This window comes from Lytechinus pictus, chromosome 5 (genome assembly GCF_037042905.1).
Source record: "Lytechinus pictus isolate F3 Inbred chromosome 5, Lp3.0, whole genome shotgun sequence".
Lineage (NCBI taxonomy): Eukaryota > Metazoa > Echinodermata > Echinoidea > Temnopleuroida > Toxopneustidae > Lytechinus > Lytechinus pictus.
The window spans coordinates 5528233-5545237 of record NC_087249.1 but is presented as its reverse complement, the minus strand read 5'-3'; the positions used below and the strand labels follow the sequence as shown (position 1 = coordinate 5545237).

The window sequence follows — 17005 nt, the reverse complement described above, 5'->3', positions numbered from 1 at the left end:
TGAAAGGAGGAAGCAGATTAGTTTACTGCTAAATTGCAGATAATATAATTTCTTCAAGCCTTGGAAAAAAATATTATTAATTCGGGGAAGATAATAACAGCACTCTTTATCTTCTCCTATTTGTTAATAATTGGGTACGTACATCAAAATTTGAAACTATGGTGTATTTTAATACAACAGGTGATAAAATGATGTGGTTAATTAATAAATATTTAATGTCAATAATTTGCCCTCAATAAAGTCGTATATTTCAAAAAGTCCTCTTAAATTACAAAAGATGCCCATACATCTTCATTGGGTTCAATGTAATTTAGTTAAAGCAGAAATAAGAATAGGGAAAATAGACGCCATACATAAACATCTACATATTCCATTGTAACAGGGGTTGGGGTGCATGATTCATTTTTTTTTTCTTCAGTTCTATTGGACTGATTCGAATTGAACTTTCGTTTCTATGTATCTACTGGAGTGGTAGGAATTAATTACAGTTGGAATATCTCGTATCTCTTGATACATATTATAAAAATAAGATTTGTTAGAGTCATAAATCAAAGCAAGTCACAGAGAGAGAGGATGAGGAACAGAAAGACCTTTGTGACTGCGCAGTAGACTATGCAGAGATAAGCTTCGAACAGCTTGTGTGCCGACACACAGGAACTGGCAATCATTGATACCGCAGTCTGGTGTTGGAGAATAAAAGATTTGAGAATAAAAGATTGCGGCTCACTCGCTAGCTTGGGGTTATTAATACATTCAACAGAAGAGAGCAAAGGGCTCCACAGAAGCAGTCAGCGTGTAGCAACCCTTTCAAGGTATCTGGAGTGTACTGCAGTTTGGAAGGCTGGGGAAGAGAGCGTGTAACGCCTTACTTGGAAAGGGGGAAGAGCATTCAACAAACTAAAGAATAAATGTCGTTTTGGAAAAAGTCCTTGGGGTCATTATGGAAATTGTTCATTCAGATCTGAGATATATAGAACTACAATAGCTTGCTGTCCATCATTGTTTGGACCTGGATTGGAAAATCAACTGCTAGATGTAGAACGGGGAGAAGCTGTTCAAAACTTCAAGGAGTTTGTAGTTGTACTTGTACACTGTTAGACCCACGTTACACTAGTTCTTTCTCACAGCTCTACTTGGAAATCATTATTGTTTTGAGAGGACAAGCTTGTTTCTTTTAGGTTGATCAGACTTTTGACCTGAATCTGCAAGGGGGATTATAATTTTAGTATTGTTCAAGACTTTTTTCTTCTTGTGAATGATTGTTTTGACGGTGGAAAGAGATTAGAATGCAGTCTGTGCAGACCCTACCAGCTCTACAGTCGTACAATTGGTGGAGCGATTTTGGCTTCTATTGTAAGCATTTAATAATTTAATTTTCTTTAATGTTGATTCAGCTTTTATTTTGTTGACAAAGAGGCACATATATCAAAGTTTGAAATAATATTTTCAGTACCAGTATCGTGTTCAAGTGGAGATGCAAACACGTACAGGAACATTTCATAAAACAAATAGTGATTTCTGTTGAATATTGTTATAAGCTACTATTAAATCCTTGCATCTGATTGGCTCAGTAGTCAGTAAAATCATAGATCACAAGATCCATGAAAAGTTCCCCATGTTTTCAGTGAAATAAGTAAATGTTGGTATTTGTTTACATATACCTATTATATGTACTAGGTACTTTGCTGGTATTCTAATGTATTGGGTTGTTACACAAATTAATGTGTAACAACAAAGATTTGAGAATATCAATTACTAGAGACCAGTCTTTCTACACAGATTGGTAATTTTTTTAAGTGTTTTCTTTGAAAATGAAACAGATCTGCCATTGCATGTCAAGTCATGCATGAGCGACCACATAATGGCATATATATTTCAATGCAAAATTGAGTGAACTAAAGTTTTTCTTACTTCCCAACTTTTGCAAATGTAAATTCTGCCGAGCTAATTTACAAAAAAAATTGACATGTCTTTTGCATTAATATGTATCACTATGTTATAGAACGTAGCATTAGACGGAGAAATCATGACATGGTTTAGTGAGCACTCTTAATTTACCGGTACTTTCATTTTTTTGTGAAAACTCAGTATTTCCTACTACTTTTAAGAAGCAACAATTGTGTCTTAAACGCATGATCATCCATGCATTTTCAGTTTTCAGAAATAGACACTAAAGGCATTGTGTGCAGGAACTTTCCTGCCAAATAATTTTGCTTAAAAGGCTATTTTGAAAAGGATGGAGAAGGGGGGGGGATACTTATTGTTGTTGCTTATTTGACTCTTTATATTATAGTCAGATTATCAGATAGACTTAAAGGAGCCTCACCCAACAACACTTTCAAAGAAAACTTAACAAACAGGAACCTATTTTAGATTAGGATCAAGGGAGTCTGAGAAGTACTTTGAGAAGTCATGAGTGATGGTTAGGCCTAAAAGTTTGGAAATGATTTAGCAAAATTCATATTGAGTGTATTTGAGACTATATGCTCCACTCATTATGAATACATTATTTTATTGTTTCCAAAAGTTTTAAATTCTTTTGTTTTCATTAAAATTTTAGTCACTTATTTATTTTTTTAATATTTTTTATTTATTCATTAATTCAGTGTTTCTTTTCTTTAGTCATTCATCACTTATTCATTTATTTTTTAAAATATATTTTTCAATTTATTCATTAATTCATTGTTCCATAGGTGTTTACAATTACATGTAAAAATAGAGTGATAGGCTTACTTGATATCGCGTACAGAAAATAATACATGTGAAATTGCTTTTTCATCTTCATCTGTCCTCATCTATTCATTCTTTTGTGTATGTATCATATTATATAGCTTTTACAAATTTTTCCCAAATCATCTGACTTCCAACCTCCAAATCTTTTTAAGCCCATCTAAATCTTTTGTAAAGGTCAGTAATGTGCATTTTACTTGATTAAATACTACAAAATTCTAGTGGCCATTGAATGTGTTTTTTCAGCCGTTAGAATTGTAATTTGGCATCTTGCTCCCTCTCTTGGTAATGTTTATATTTATGTTAATATTTGAAATGGCCCTTGATTACAAACTCTATTGCAAATTGAATAATGGTATATTTTTTAATAGAAACTTTCTAATATCCAATTAATTTATTATACTTATATAGCTACATTATACTGTGAACTTTCATCAGCCTGTTTCATGCTTGCGAAGGGGTTTTATATAAAAACAAGACAAATATGCAGATATTTTATTTTGATCAGGCAACCTAAATGCATATTATGGATTTAAGTGTGGTAACTTTATCCAATAAAGCACATCTTTATGTTATATCCTTCACATCATGATGTTTTAGGGAGCATAATTTCATTTGATCTAAAAATGAATCGGAATTATAGTGACATGTTTTCCCTTTCTTAACTTTGAATAGTTTATACAGTGTACTGTAACTCATTGGGTACCAGGACAATACAGCCCGTATCTGAGGTCATATATCTTCTATTCTTAGAATCTAAGGTTACACTCTGATATCTGGGTAGTGTGTCATGAAGATTTTTGTAAGTGACTTTTCACTTCCAGATGTTATAAGCTACTGAAATCCTTGCATATGATTGGCTGATCGCAGATTAGTCAGTGAAAATTATTGGGAGATGCTATGTGAAACTCTCTTCTGATATCTGATAGCAATCAACACCAGTACATTCACTGATAACTATAGTACTGATTACATTCACCAGGAAATACCTTAAATACAGAGGGAACATGTAGGAAGATAAAATTACATACATAGTTACATACAGCGATAAGAGCCTTCGTATTCTCTTAACTTTTGAATCATAATGATCTGTAAGTTCTTATAATTTCTTAACTTTGCGGTGTTGATGCTATGCACTATAAATATTTTGGGCTATATAAAGGATGTTAAGTCCAAGTTCTGAGCCATTTTTTTTAGCTGTGACATTACCACTCAGTGCCTTTTTCAATTCTATCCCTTCAATCTCTGCATCGACAAGGAAAAAGGAATGAATAAAGCTGCTGTTGATATTCACATGTGGGCAAAATGTGGACCCGACTTTTGTTTCAGGGTTGGTGGGTGGGTTGGGGGAGATGGGTTGGGCCGGGGTAGGGATGAGGAGGGGGAATTGTAATTACAAGGTAGACACAACATACTCATACACTGACTTTCAAAAGACAACCTTACATGTAAACGAGTGATCTTGCTTCAATCTCAGAGTATCCTAATCAAGTATTTGTCACGTTTTCCCAACCTTAGATAGTGCCTCAACTATTCTATTTTTATGATACTTGGATGAAATAAATATGTACCCTTTTAACGTGCCAGCATGCACATCAGGCAGTTGAAATCTATACCCTTTTTCCTGCTTTCGGCAATTTTCTACTCTTCATTGTACGCATGTACAATGTACAATGCCTGATAATGAAAAACAACCCATTTAATGTGCTTTAAGCGTATGGTACCCACTTTGTCATGCCCCCCCCCATTTTGGGTACCTAAATATTATTTTGTTGGTTATGTTCTTAACGTTATAAATCTCACAGTTGCTATATAGAATTATATATACCATTTTATATACTGGTACATGTAGTTTGATATTTTATTCAAAATATAACCTTAAATGAGCTATTGAGAGACTAATAAATCAATAATTCTTGGAATTGGAAGAATGACAACCAAATCAGACTTTAGCCAGCAGATGTCATTATAAATGGATTCAATGAATAAGTTCTGTGAATCAAATGTTAATGATAGAATTGTGGGAAATTGAAAGAGGAAAGGTAAATAGGCTCAAAGCCTTTGAGTGATCATTGTATAATATGTTATTTAATTCTTATCATGCTCGTGGTTGATGGTGACTCATAATAACACTTTATGTGTTCAAAGTTGATTATGGAAAGGGGAATGTAAAACTAGCTCAAAATTATCATTACGCATTTCCATAATTGTATCTTATTGATTGTATCCCCTTGGAATTGTTTTTACCCATTTTTTGCTCCGACTGTGCAAGTAGTGAATCATGATGCATATCTCATGGAAGCTAGGAGCTGCAGTATTCATCAAATCCTTCTAATTATTCAGAAACTGAGAATTCATGGCCCCCTTCTTTCTTTCTTTTTTTATCATCGACCTTTTGAGTCAGCGTTGTCGGTGGGATGTGTCATCGGGTGGCAATTGCTTGATGTGTGATGCAATACAAAGTAAACATCAGATGAGAAAGAGGGGAATATCAGCCCTGGCATTTGCTGCATGGATTTATAGACTCAGGCAAAATGTCAAGGAACTTTGGGTTTTATATCGTTGATGACGAATGGAATAGTAGTTAGAGGGGATATGAGGTGAAAACATTGCAGACATCGTGTCAACAATTCCTTTTTCAGTATTATGGACTGTCTTTCTTTTCTTGAGGTATTTCAAAATATGTTAATTGCATCAAGGAGGCAGAAATGTTAATTTCCAGCTGGTCTTAAAAAATAGTACACTATATTTTTTTTCCACTTAGGCATTGTTTTTTCTCATAATATTCAGAGCATTTTGAAGTTGATTGTTTGTATACAACAATTTGGTTTGGTAGTGTTTTCATGGTAATTTCTAACTGGGGGCTTCAAGTACGCATAACAGAAAGATAATGTATGCACTGACATAGCAATGCACCATGCTCATGGCTCATTACATAAATGTTTTCTTAGTAGGGCCCATGCTGGTTCTGAAAAGGCTTACCCCCCCCCCAGTAATGGTAGCCATATTAAGCTACAGGGTTCAGAAGTTGGATTCATAGAGCTAAAAGAGAGTAAAGCAAATTGAATACTGTGTATTAAAACTGTTTTTTGTAGAAAAAGTGCTATTTAATATTAATATGCAAATATGGATCTTCATTTAGCAATATCTGACATGAAAATTAAGACTAGGTCATAGCGAGTGTCTCTGAAGGTTTAGCTGTATTACTTCTGATGGCAGCGGTGGGATAAGCAATGGATGTGGAGTGCTCTGCTACCACAGTGACAACAACAACAGTCTTGTGGTCTGCTAAGATGACTTTACTTGAAGACACATATAGGCCTGTTAGCGCTTGTTGTTTGACAAATTTGGATTTTACTATTACTGTACATGTGTTTCTGCTGAACATTGCTTGTTTTACCTTTAAAACTCCTATTCAAAACTTATTGCTGTTGCGGGGGCCATCAGGTATGCGATAGACTTCAACTTCAAGTCCTTGTCATAAAAGTTATTCAGGAGCTGGGAGCAGATCGTAATGAAGCCTGAAGGCAAAATGGCACAATTGCATTTAGGATTTAATACTTGTAACACATTACACATTACCTCACCATTGAAACATGAATCTTAAACCAAGCTTCCAATAATCGTTTCTCTTCTGCAGATGACACAAAGGCCAGTTTGCAGCAGCGTGGTCTCCTTGAACGGTCCTTCTCAGAGAGCTCCAACTCCACCATCCTACTCTCGACAGGAGAACTAGAGAAGCTAATAGAGGAGGCCAACCAATCCCTTGATGAGGCTGATGATAGTGACATCGCCGTCATCGTCCTACACAAGGATGACGAAAACCAAGGTCTCGGACTCACAGTCGCTGGAGGCATAGATCAAGAAGTCCAAGAAGTAACAGTAAGTTAACAAGTCACAATAAATATCAATTGGGCCTATGGCGGTTATGCCCCAATTTTCATTTGGTCTATGATCATTGTAGGGTACCCGGACGGTGATCGTATTCTGCTCATGCGATTTTCGTAAGGATTAGCTATCTTTAAAGGGTAATTCTGATTTTGGGCACCAATTATTGAGATTTTCAATAAACACATTTTTCTCAGATGTGTATGTGTGTGACAGTATGTGCAAGAATATCATGCTGAACACTGACCAGTCTCTTAGTAGTTCATGATCTAATAGGTGTCTATTGTGTATATATTTGTGGCACCAATCATAGGTTCAAAACCCTAGTGACCCATCAGTGTCCCTTCCCCGAATACATTACTTTAGGTGAGAACATACCAACCCCCCATCTGCCTGACCTATTTTATCTCATTTATTCATGTTTTCAAACAATGGCTTTTTTGTGGAATATAGATCCTCATAATGAGACACCAGGGGCCCGTTGCATAAAACTTTGTACCTGAGAAAACTCAGGTTGTTTTTACCGGAGTTTTTGCCCTGTGTTAAAGTCAATGGCAGAAATCAGACTAACCTTAGTTTTCAATTTTTACCAGAGTTTTCTCTGGTAAAAAGTTTTATGCAACAGGCCCCAGGACCCCATTATACAAAGCTTTTATCTTGATTGTTCAGCTGATATTTAGAGTTGATTACATTGACCATTATATACAATCAATTATACAACTCAATTTCACAATCGATTGTTTGGTTTTGTGTTACAGGCCCCTGGAAATAAATAGGGATTCATGTTCTTACAATACATTTTGTCAAATTTCAACTTCTTGCAGTCAAATTTCAAAGCCTGGATAAAGCTTTGATTAAGGGTCAGTAATGTGAATTATACTTGATTATCAACTAGCATTCCAATAATATGTAAGTGTAGTGGCCACTGAATCTTTTTATCAAATTGTTTGAATTGATTTCCTATTCTTATTAGGTCCATAAAGTGATTCCCGGTGGTCTAGCAGACAGGGATGGGAGAATACAGAGGGGGGATCGTCTAATATCGGTCAATGGGCGTGTCTTGAAGGATGTTAGCCACAACCAGGCCCTGGGCCAGCTGAAAACCAAGAGGAGGGATGTTGTCCTGGTGGTAGCAAGGCCATTGGAGCTGGAGGAAACAGGTGAGAGAGGGAATTCTTTTGTGAAGGGTGATATGCAGTAGTTTCTGCAAGCACAGACTTCTACTTTGACACTTTGTGTAATCTGCTCACACAGACTCAAATTTGACGCTTTAACAAATAACACCATTAGAGACTAGACTGACAAATAAGACGCAGCCACTGTACAAGAGTGAATCTAGTCTCCTACTTTATATTGCATTAAGCCCGGCGAAAACCAAATATATCTGATTGTGATGCGATGTAGAAAAAAAAAATCACACTTTTAATTGAATTTGAAATTTCTGAGAAGTAAAATTTTATTTGAAGTTCCGCATATTGCCCCCAAAACAGGAGCCTTGTGGTCACAGTAAATTCCAAAAATCGGCTTCAAGTCGCAGCTGATGATGATATCATTATGATTTGGCATTGAATTTGCTTTTATTCCTACAGGGAGGGTTGAAATAGACTGGAATTTTCATTCAGATATTATGGGTTGAAATGTTTATATCAAATGCTATTATGATTTCTTTGAAAATCAGATCGAAATCGATCGTGAAGTGTTTACAGCAAGTTTAAATGATTTGTTTTATTTCATTTTTCCAGAGGAAGAAGGAGAGACAGATGACATAGAGATGGCGAAGGGACCAGCTGGACTCGGTTTCAGCGTCGAGGGTGGGCGTGGTTCGCCGAAAGGAGATCAACCAATCACGGTCAAGAAGATCTTCACAGGGGGCGTGGCAGATAGGAGTGGCTTGTTACACGTCGGCGATGAAATTGTGGAGGTGAACGGTAGAAGACTTTCAAACTTGACTCACTTTGAGGCATGGACCTTCCTAAAAGCAGTCCCTTCGGGTATGGTGAAGCTAAAGATAAAAAAGCCATCGAAAAAAGGGGATGAGAAGGACAAAGCAAAGGAAAATGTCTTGTCAGAGGAGGTCTTGAAAAGCTTAGAATGAAAGTCTTGTCAGTTCAGCATATCAGGTTGAACAGAATTCTTTCGAAGTCTTGTCAGTCAGCCGAGTAGGTCGGGACTGAATTTCTTTGATGTCAGATGGAGCAACCATTCTGGTTATACTGAATTCCTGTGATGTCTGTAGGGAGCAGCCGATCAGTTTGAAATGAGATCCGATGACGTCTGTGGAGTAGCCATTCAGTTTTTACCGGGTTCCTTCGATATCAGGGGCATCTGTGTCTGAGTCATCATAGGCCAGTGATGTCATTGCCATAGTTTGCCAAAACAGCCATAGAAGAACACCATCCAAGTTTCTCCTGAAGAACACTGCCCTTTGAATCAGCACCAAGACTGGTTATTTTCCAGATGATTAAGTCTCATCAGTCTTCAAAAGCTGCATCAAGAATGGTTATTAAAATTGAGTCCATAGTGAAAATGAAAGGCATGTATACTAGAATTGCAAACCCATTTGAAGCATTTAGCAGAAGTTTTTCTGAAGTGTCCTGTCTGATAATTGAAGCAGGATTTTTCTCATTAACCTATCAGATGTGAGGGTCACCGTAGCTTTTAACAGTTATCAGTGAAAAAAATCTCAGAAAAACTGTGCACATCAATGAACGTTCCATGTGTTGCTTGAAAATCAAGTTTCCATTCAAAAGGGTTTTTTGTATCATGGTGAGATTTTCTATAAAAAAATCAAAGTGGTGATCGAAGGAAAAGACAACAACTCTGTAACTGGTGCTTAGATGGGATTACTATCTTAACCCATTGAATCTGTTATCTGTAAGGTCCTTATAGGCTTTGTTCCAGGGCTACACAGTTCCTGGAGGTAAATGGGTTAGGTGTGCAGACTGAGTAGTAATGAATCATGTGGTTGAGTGTAGATGATTGTTCTGAAATTGGAACAGGAATACAAACCAGGGCCTGTTTCATAAAGACATACTAGTATGGTAACCACCATGGAAATCTTGATTTTGATTGGCTGCTGAGCCCGGTTTCTGATGAAACCAGCCCCAGAGTCAAAATAAAACAAAATCAGAATCAAACAACATCAGAACAATAGAGATGACCAAAAAACCTTCTCTTTCATTTTGAATTATCAAATTTAAAAGAAGACATAAGGTAGCATTTATATTAGAAAAAAAAATTATGAGAGAATGATCTTGAACAAGTTAACACACATTTTAAGCATAAGTATTTGTCAAACATTGGTTTGAGAATATAGAGTAGTGGGAAATTCCTAATATGTGTAGTTCAAGTGAAGTTGGACCATACCTGTAATTAACCAAAGAAAAGAGGTGAAACAGTCTTTCCTTTTAGATTTTCTTTTGTCTGAATGAAGAAAAACAGCTATTTTCTTTGAAATTGACAAATTGGTTTATGGCTTACAACGTCATGAATCGTCCCGCGATGGTCTGTTTTTAAACTTGGATAATTTGATGGGGAAGATATTCAGTCCTTTTGGTTTATCATTTTCAAGTCATTCATATTTTTATTAGAACACCTCAACCAGATGTTTGCAATAGGCCATAAATTAATTCATTGCTTGAGTGAACAGAAGACCTAACAAAACAAAATTTCTAGGAGAAATAATGTTTTTTGGATCAATCGTCATTCCACATTTCTCTATTTGATCACTGTCAGGAAAAAATCAGTGAAATCTTTAAATTGGCCACATTGTGGAAATATGAAAGAATAATTGTCTTTTCCTACAAAAGTTACATGCAAGTTGGATAACATTCAGAGCATTTCTTATTCATTTCTGATTCATAACTTGAAAGGAAGATAGAATACAGAAGTTCAAGATAATTTTAATTTTTGCCAATTTGAAGAAGAAGTGTGGTTAAGGGATTATGTATTTCATTGTTCTGAAGGGTTGAATGAGATTGAAATTGTGTTTCACACATTCAAATTATCAGCAGCAATACGGAATCCTCCAAAATGAAAAAGGAAATGAGATCTAGAAAGAGAATCAAAGGGATCTACCGGAATAAGCTATGGCTTCCATGTGGTATCGTGCATGACCGCCCAAGCGAGGGCGGTAATTAATAGGAGGGTGCCGTAACGAGCTGCACAGGTTGAAATCACTGGACCAAATATGCTAGTGTTTGTGTGGGAGGAAATTGATGATGGAAAGGACAAAACAGTGATTATCATTGTTTGATGAAATGACTTAATTGAAATCATGATTCAGTCGAAATTAATTAAAGTGCTAGGAATCCCTTTCGACGGGGTCAATATGATTGTTGCATATGATACGCAGTGGTTATTTGATGCCCAGTTTTAGATTACCAAAATATAATATCTAATTTCTGAGCATCATCATTATCAACTATAAAGTTATATTTATTCCAGGTATGTAAAATTTTTGATGAAAAAAATAATATCAGTATAGCAATAAAAAGAAAAAACACTGAAGTTGTTAATTTGATTTCGAAGAAGGAAATCCGATCAAATGAGGCTTATAATAATTTCTGGTAGGGATAAATAAGCTTCCACCGATTTAGAATCCCTGTAAATGTTGTCATTTAAGTTCTGATGTTGCCATCAAAGGTGATAGTTCTGTTTATCATGTTTTAATGAGGTCATTAGGCTAATAAGAAATATGTGTGTAGATCATTTACTTTTGATTTAGCGAAAGTAATTGTTTGATCTGGATCAAGTCCAAGTATTGATGATGATTGTATGTGTATATTAGATTCATTTGTTATATTGTATAGATTGGCTTTCGTGTAGTATTGTATAGTGTACAGTGTATAGATATATATATAGTAATATATATGGAGTGAAAATATGTATAAACTTGTACAATGTCCCGCTTAAAATCAATCAAGCTGGTGATTTGTAATCTCCATATGGTTTTGCATGGGCACTTGAATATCTATTTCAAGTGTGCTTTTTGTGCTTTTTGTGCTTAGTGCGTGGTGATGATTTGTTTGAAATTACAGTTTTCTGTCCATTATGACAAAGGGATAATTATTTCACTTGCAGTAGATTGACAGTGATTAATACTGAAATATTAAAAATAAAATCTCCCTGAAGACTAATTATTTTAGGTGCTAGTCTTTTGATTTGATTTTCATCCTTATCTTTATTCTCACTTTGAAATGCGATTCATCACAAAGAAAACCCCACGACTACAGCCGCTTTGTTTTCTTCCGTTAATGAAAGATGTTTTGTCGTTTAACTTGTAGATGGACCTTTAGCTCTATCAAGGTATGTCAGATATCTTAAGACTAAGTGCAATATATGACTTGTTTATTGATGTTTTTTATGTGTGCTGCCATTTATATTATTCATAATCCTCCAAGTATTATATAAATAATGCATTATTTTCCCCCCGTTCTCAATGTGATGAAACATTTCATCAAGAATACAAATAAGTGAATTATTTATTGATTGATTTGGCTATGAAATGCTTGAAAATCCAATAATTCTCAATTTTCATGCTATTTCCATGATGGTATCACATGTTTGTGCGTGAGCTGTGCAAAATCGAATTGGAGTTACATGTATTTCAAATACAATTTTTGTTTCTATTTGATAATTGAGATTTCAGGCATATTATACGCAAATGAAATAACAATTTTTTTTTGCATATGCATGTATGTGTGATAAACTTTTGAAGTATTAGCCTTTTCTTATTAACGCAATATCAGTAATAAGTGCTGAAAACATAATATAACTGCCTATAAACAGTTTGAACAATATAAAGTTATCTTTAAGAAGAAACATCTCAAAAGAACTCTTAAATTTATGGGTATTTTTTATTGTCTGTGTGGTTGTACTTTATTTCTCTATTTTTCATTTATTGTTTTTATTATGATTTTGATATATTTAGATATTTTCATTATTATCATTATTAGTAGTAGTATTTTTTTTGGGGGGGAGGGATGTTTTACAACTATATTTGTAGAGGCTGTACAAGCTCTGATCTGCATATTATGTTACACAGTTTCTTCACTCATCTTGTGGACCTTTTTTTTTAAATACTACGTGTGTGTAGGTGTTCATTGCACTGGTACAAACTGAAAAATAATACGTCTCATATTTATTAAAACCAGAGATGCAAAAAAAATTCTGACAATTTTAATTCCAATTACAGGAAAAATAAGTTGTTGATTTAAGTTGACAGTAGAATCTTAATCTACACGTGGGTAAATTTAACAGATTAAATTTCAGGCATGCAAATAGTCACATGTATATACTGCTTGACCTTATGTGGACCAGTATATATCATTTATCGTTTGGTATCTTTCCATGATCCTTTTGATTATATATGAAGTATTATTTAGGTTGTCTTCCATGTGTATTGTTGATATGGGGCAGTTCAGTGTATCCTTTGTATTGATTTGATCAACTCAACCTACTTTACATTGTATTAAGACAACAAATTATTCTGTAATGTATATTTCGCTTTTTGTACAGTTCATCCGCTACATATCATGAAGAATGTGAGACAATAAAACATATTTATCCATATGAATCCTGATTTTTGGTTTCAGAATTCTGCTTTCTGTGGTTGTTTTAAATATTCTTATTTTTATGATACTAATAATAATCAGCTTACGGTAGCGCTAAATACATCTCAACAACATCTCTATGTGCTAAGTGATACAGTTGTGCTCAAAAGTTTGTAAACCCCACCACAAAATGCACTCATTCATGCTGAGTGTTGAATGTTGACAATAACATTACAATGTTTGGCGAGCCCAGAGAAAGAAACTTTATTGAATATAATATTTAATCACCTGATTTCATAATTAAAGGACAAGTCCACCCCAACAAAAACTTGATTTGAATAAAAAGAGAAAAATCCAACAAGCATAATGCTGAAAATTTCATCAAAATCGGATGTAAAATAAGAAAGTTATGACATTTTAAAGTTTCGCTTCATTTCACAAAACAGTTATATGCACATCTCGGTCGTTATGCAAATGAGGGAACCGATGACATCACTCACTCACTATTTCTTTTGTATTTTATTATATGAAATATGAAATATTTTGATTTTCTCGTCATTGTCATGTGAAATGAAGTTTCATTCCTCCCTGAACACGTGGAATTCCATTATTTTAACATTTTGTGGTTCACGCAAGGAGGTCCTAATTGTCAAATTCGTAAAAATTGAAATATTGTATAATTCAAACAATAAAAAACAAAAGAAATAGTGAGTGAGTGACATCATTGACTCTCTCATTGGATGTAACTGGCTCGTTCATATAACTATTTTGGGGAAAATAAGCGAAACTTTGAAATGTCATAACTTTCTTATTTTACATCCGATTTTGATGAAATTTTCAGCATTGTGCTTGTCTGATTTTTCTCTATTGATTCAAATCAACATTTTTCTGAGGTGGACTTGACCTTTAAATAAATAAAACATGGCAGAACTTGAACACTTTAAATATGTTCATGTTTCTGGTTGGGTTCACTAACTCATGAGCACCACTGTACATCATATTATTTCCCCAGTCATCAGATTGTGACTTGCCTGCTTATGTACTTTCTCCACTCCCTGGGGAGCATTCTGACAATTGCTAGGCATACTACATAGGCTTTCACATCCTACCGGATACCCATTTAACACCTGGGTGGAGAGTGGCAAAGTGTGGATTGATGCCTTGCAATAAGGCACTAGGCCATGGTGGAATTAAAGGACACTAAAACTTAAGGAGAGAAGCAATCTTATTGGAAAGAGTAAAATGAGACGAACAATTAAAAAAAAGTTTCATCAAAATCCGTTATGAAATAAGCAAGTTATGGACGTTTAAAAAGTCTTGTACTTTCTATGGGGATCCTAAAATTGGCAAACGTGCTTCAAAATGGCTGATTCTGTGGACAAATCTCCATTTGTTTTGTACACAAATTTTCAGATTTCCCCTTTATTTTACATATTTCACATTATCTCCTGACCTTGACTTATGTGGTGTGAATTATATTTTCCTATGACATATGTTGTTCTCAAAAGGAGGCAAGATATAATACTTATGATGCAAGTCGATGATATATTTTCAGTATGAATGAAACATCTGTGAGATTGATTGGTCCTAACCTACCGTGTGAGTCAAAAAAAAAAAACTTGACACCTCATAAATCAGGGTTCCCAGCCCATCAGGGAAATCATGGAAAATTATTTTACTTTTTCCAGTCAGGGAAAAATCAGGGAATTTGATAAAATATACCTCAAATCAGGGGAAAATGCCTCAATTGAGGGAAAATCAGGGAATTGATCAGCCCAAAAGTCGAAAGCTCGGTAGTCAGTCAGACTCTGTTGTATTTTGTTGCATATCAAAGCAACATCCATTGAATGACTGGTTATGGTGGTTCTAATTAGTTTTTCATTATTGATTTTAAACTAAAAATACATGTAATTCACTGCAACAACTTGATTATAAAACATGCGAAACTGGGAATGGGTTTAAATAATTATCAGGCAATTTTTGAACTTCATCAGGGAAAAATCAGGGAATTTTGTTTTTCTAGAAAAACTGGGAACCCTGTAAATCCCCAATTTAAGGGAAAAATATGTCATGAACACATAATTATCATACATGGACTAAAGAGTATCTTCTCCTGAATAATTTGATACCATATGTGGTATGTGTTAACGCTTGGATAATCAGGAGGTATTATCTACTGTTATGTAAAGTTCGATTTGCGCCAAAGTTATGCATGGTTGCAAATAACTTTTGAGCACAACTGTATGCCAATATTAGAACCAGGCAGTGAAATATTTCAAGTAATCCATTTTTTTTTCTTTTCATTTTTGGAGAGAGTATTCAACTATTCAAAAGCAAACATGTTAGACTTGGAAAATGTTAGAATGATCTGACAATGGAATCACTCATGCAGTCATTGCAGTCTACAAAATAAAATTGTCATAATGATAAAGGTGTAGTGACTGAATATACTGCACATGTACTTGGTACTTAAGCGTATGTGCTTGCACAGACTAGCAGATAAGCTGCTATAACACTCATTTTCCATTGACTCAAGCCAACATAATAGGGCAGGAGACAGAAATATTTTTAAAAAGGAAGGAAACTATCTCCTTGTGAGGGAGAGGGAGTTGGATTCCGACTCCAGCGAAATTTTTTGCAATTTTAGGTATTGAAATACGACGTATTGATGCATTTTAGAAGTTTAGGGGTGTAGTATAAGTTATGTGCTTTGGCTAATTTGAAAGATATTATGCAAAAACTAAAATAATTTTCAGAATTTGAAAATCTGTGGAGAATAGTCATGCCAGCATATACAGTTGAGGCCAAAAGTTTACATACACCCAGGAAATTCAAAGAAAAGTTGACACTTGTCAAACATAAAATATTTGTGCTATCATGACGAATGATATCAAAGAAATTAGTATGTCATGCCCCTTCATCACATTGCTTTGTCATCAGAAGCTGAAAAATATTTAGGTGTCATTTTCCCCAAAAAAATCTTCATATTTTAGACAAATTAAGAATAAAAACTTGACAAAAATATTTCATATTTGTGCTAGTTACTTCAACACAAACATTTCAGATTACACTTATTTTGTTCAGTGGTGACATATCATGATAGAAAATGTAATATATATCATAGATTTGACATTTATATATTTCTATGAAATATTTGAAAATATAATAAACAAAAGAATACATTTGGCACGAATATTACTTTTTTTCTTCAAAGAAAATTCCACCTGAAATATACTTTAATCCTAACGGCATCCCAATCATGTGAAAGGGCTCTTTCATTTGACACTAAATTCGTCATGGTAGTATTTATGTCTGAAGATATACTAAATTTTATGACGTTAGGCAAGCAAACAAATTTCACTGAATTCCATGGGTGTATGTAAACTTTTGGCCTCAACTATGTCTCCAAAATGTTAAGGGTTAAACATATATTAATTATTTGCTACCCTAGAGAAGGATATTTGCTTTCATCAATAGCGTTCATGTTGGTGCAAATACAATGACAGGTATATGTGTGCCATCAAGTACTGATCAACAAAAGTTTTTTTATATTAAAACTCCTTTTACAAGTACACAGCGCAATAGGCAGAGAAAATTTTTCAAAATATGATCGATTACTACCTATATACAAGGCATTTAAGCAGATAAACAAATGCCATATTTCGCTCGCTACTTTCAATCCGATATCAACGGGGTAAACCTTCTGCAGTGTTGCCCTTCCATGGCTTTGCCCATAGGAATACTGTACAAAAAAGGAAGGGCAACATTGGCCATATTTCTGCTAGTGCGCTTGCGCAGCAGGAGCCGATTTTTATCAACATGTTTTATGTTGT

At 34.7% G+C, this 17005-nt stretch overlaps 1 protein-coding gene across 1 annotated transcript; it reads left to right on the top strand.

Annotated features, from left to right (window-relative positions):
- The first annotated feature begins 648 nt into the window (after positions 1-648).
- On the top strand, positions 649-13201 carry LOC129262517 (pro-interleukin-16-like). Its single transcript, XM_054900644.2, has 4 exons — positions 649-1353; positions 6371-6612; positions 7592-7778; positions 8361-13201. Exons 1-4 carry the CDS (start codon positions 1287-1289, stop codon positions 8711-8713), a joined length of 849 nt encoding a protein of 282 aa, XP_054756619.2. The 5' UTR covers positions 649-1286; the 3' UTR covers positions 8714-13201.
- The last annotated feature ends 3804 nt before the right edge of the window (positions 13202-17005 follow it).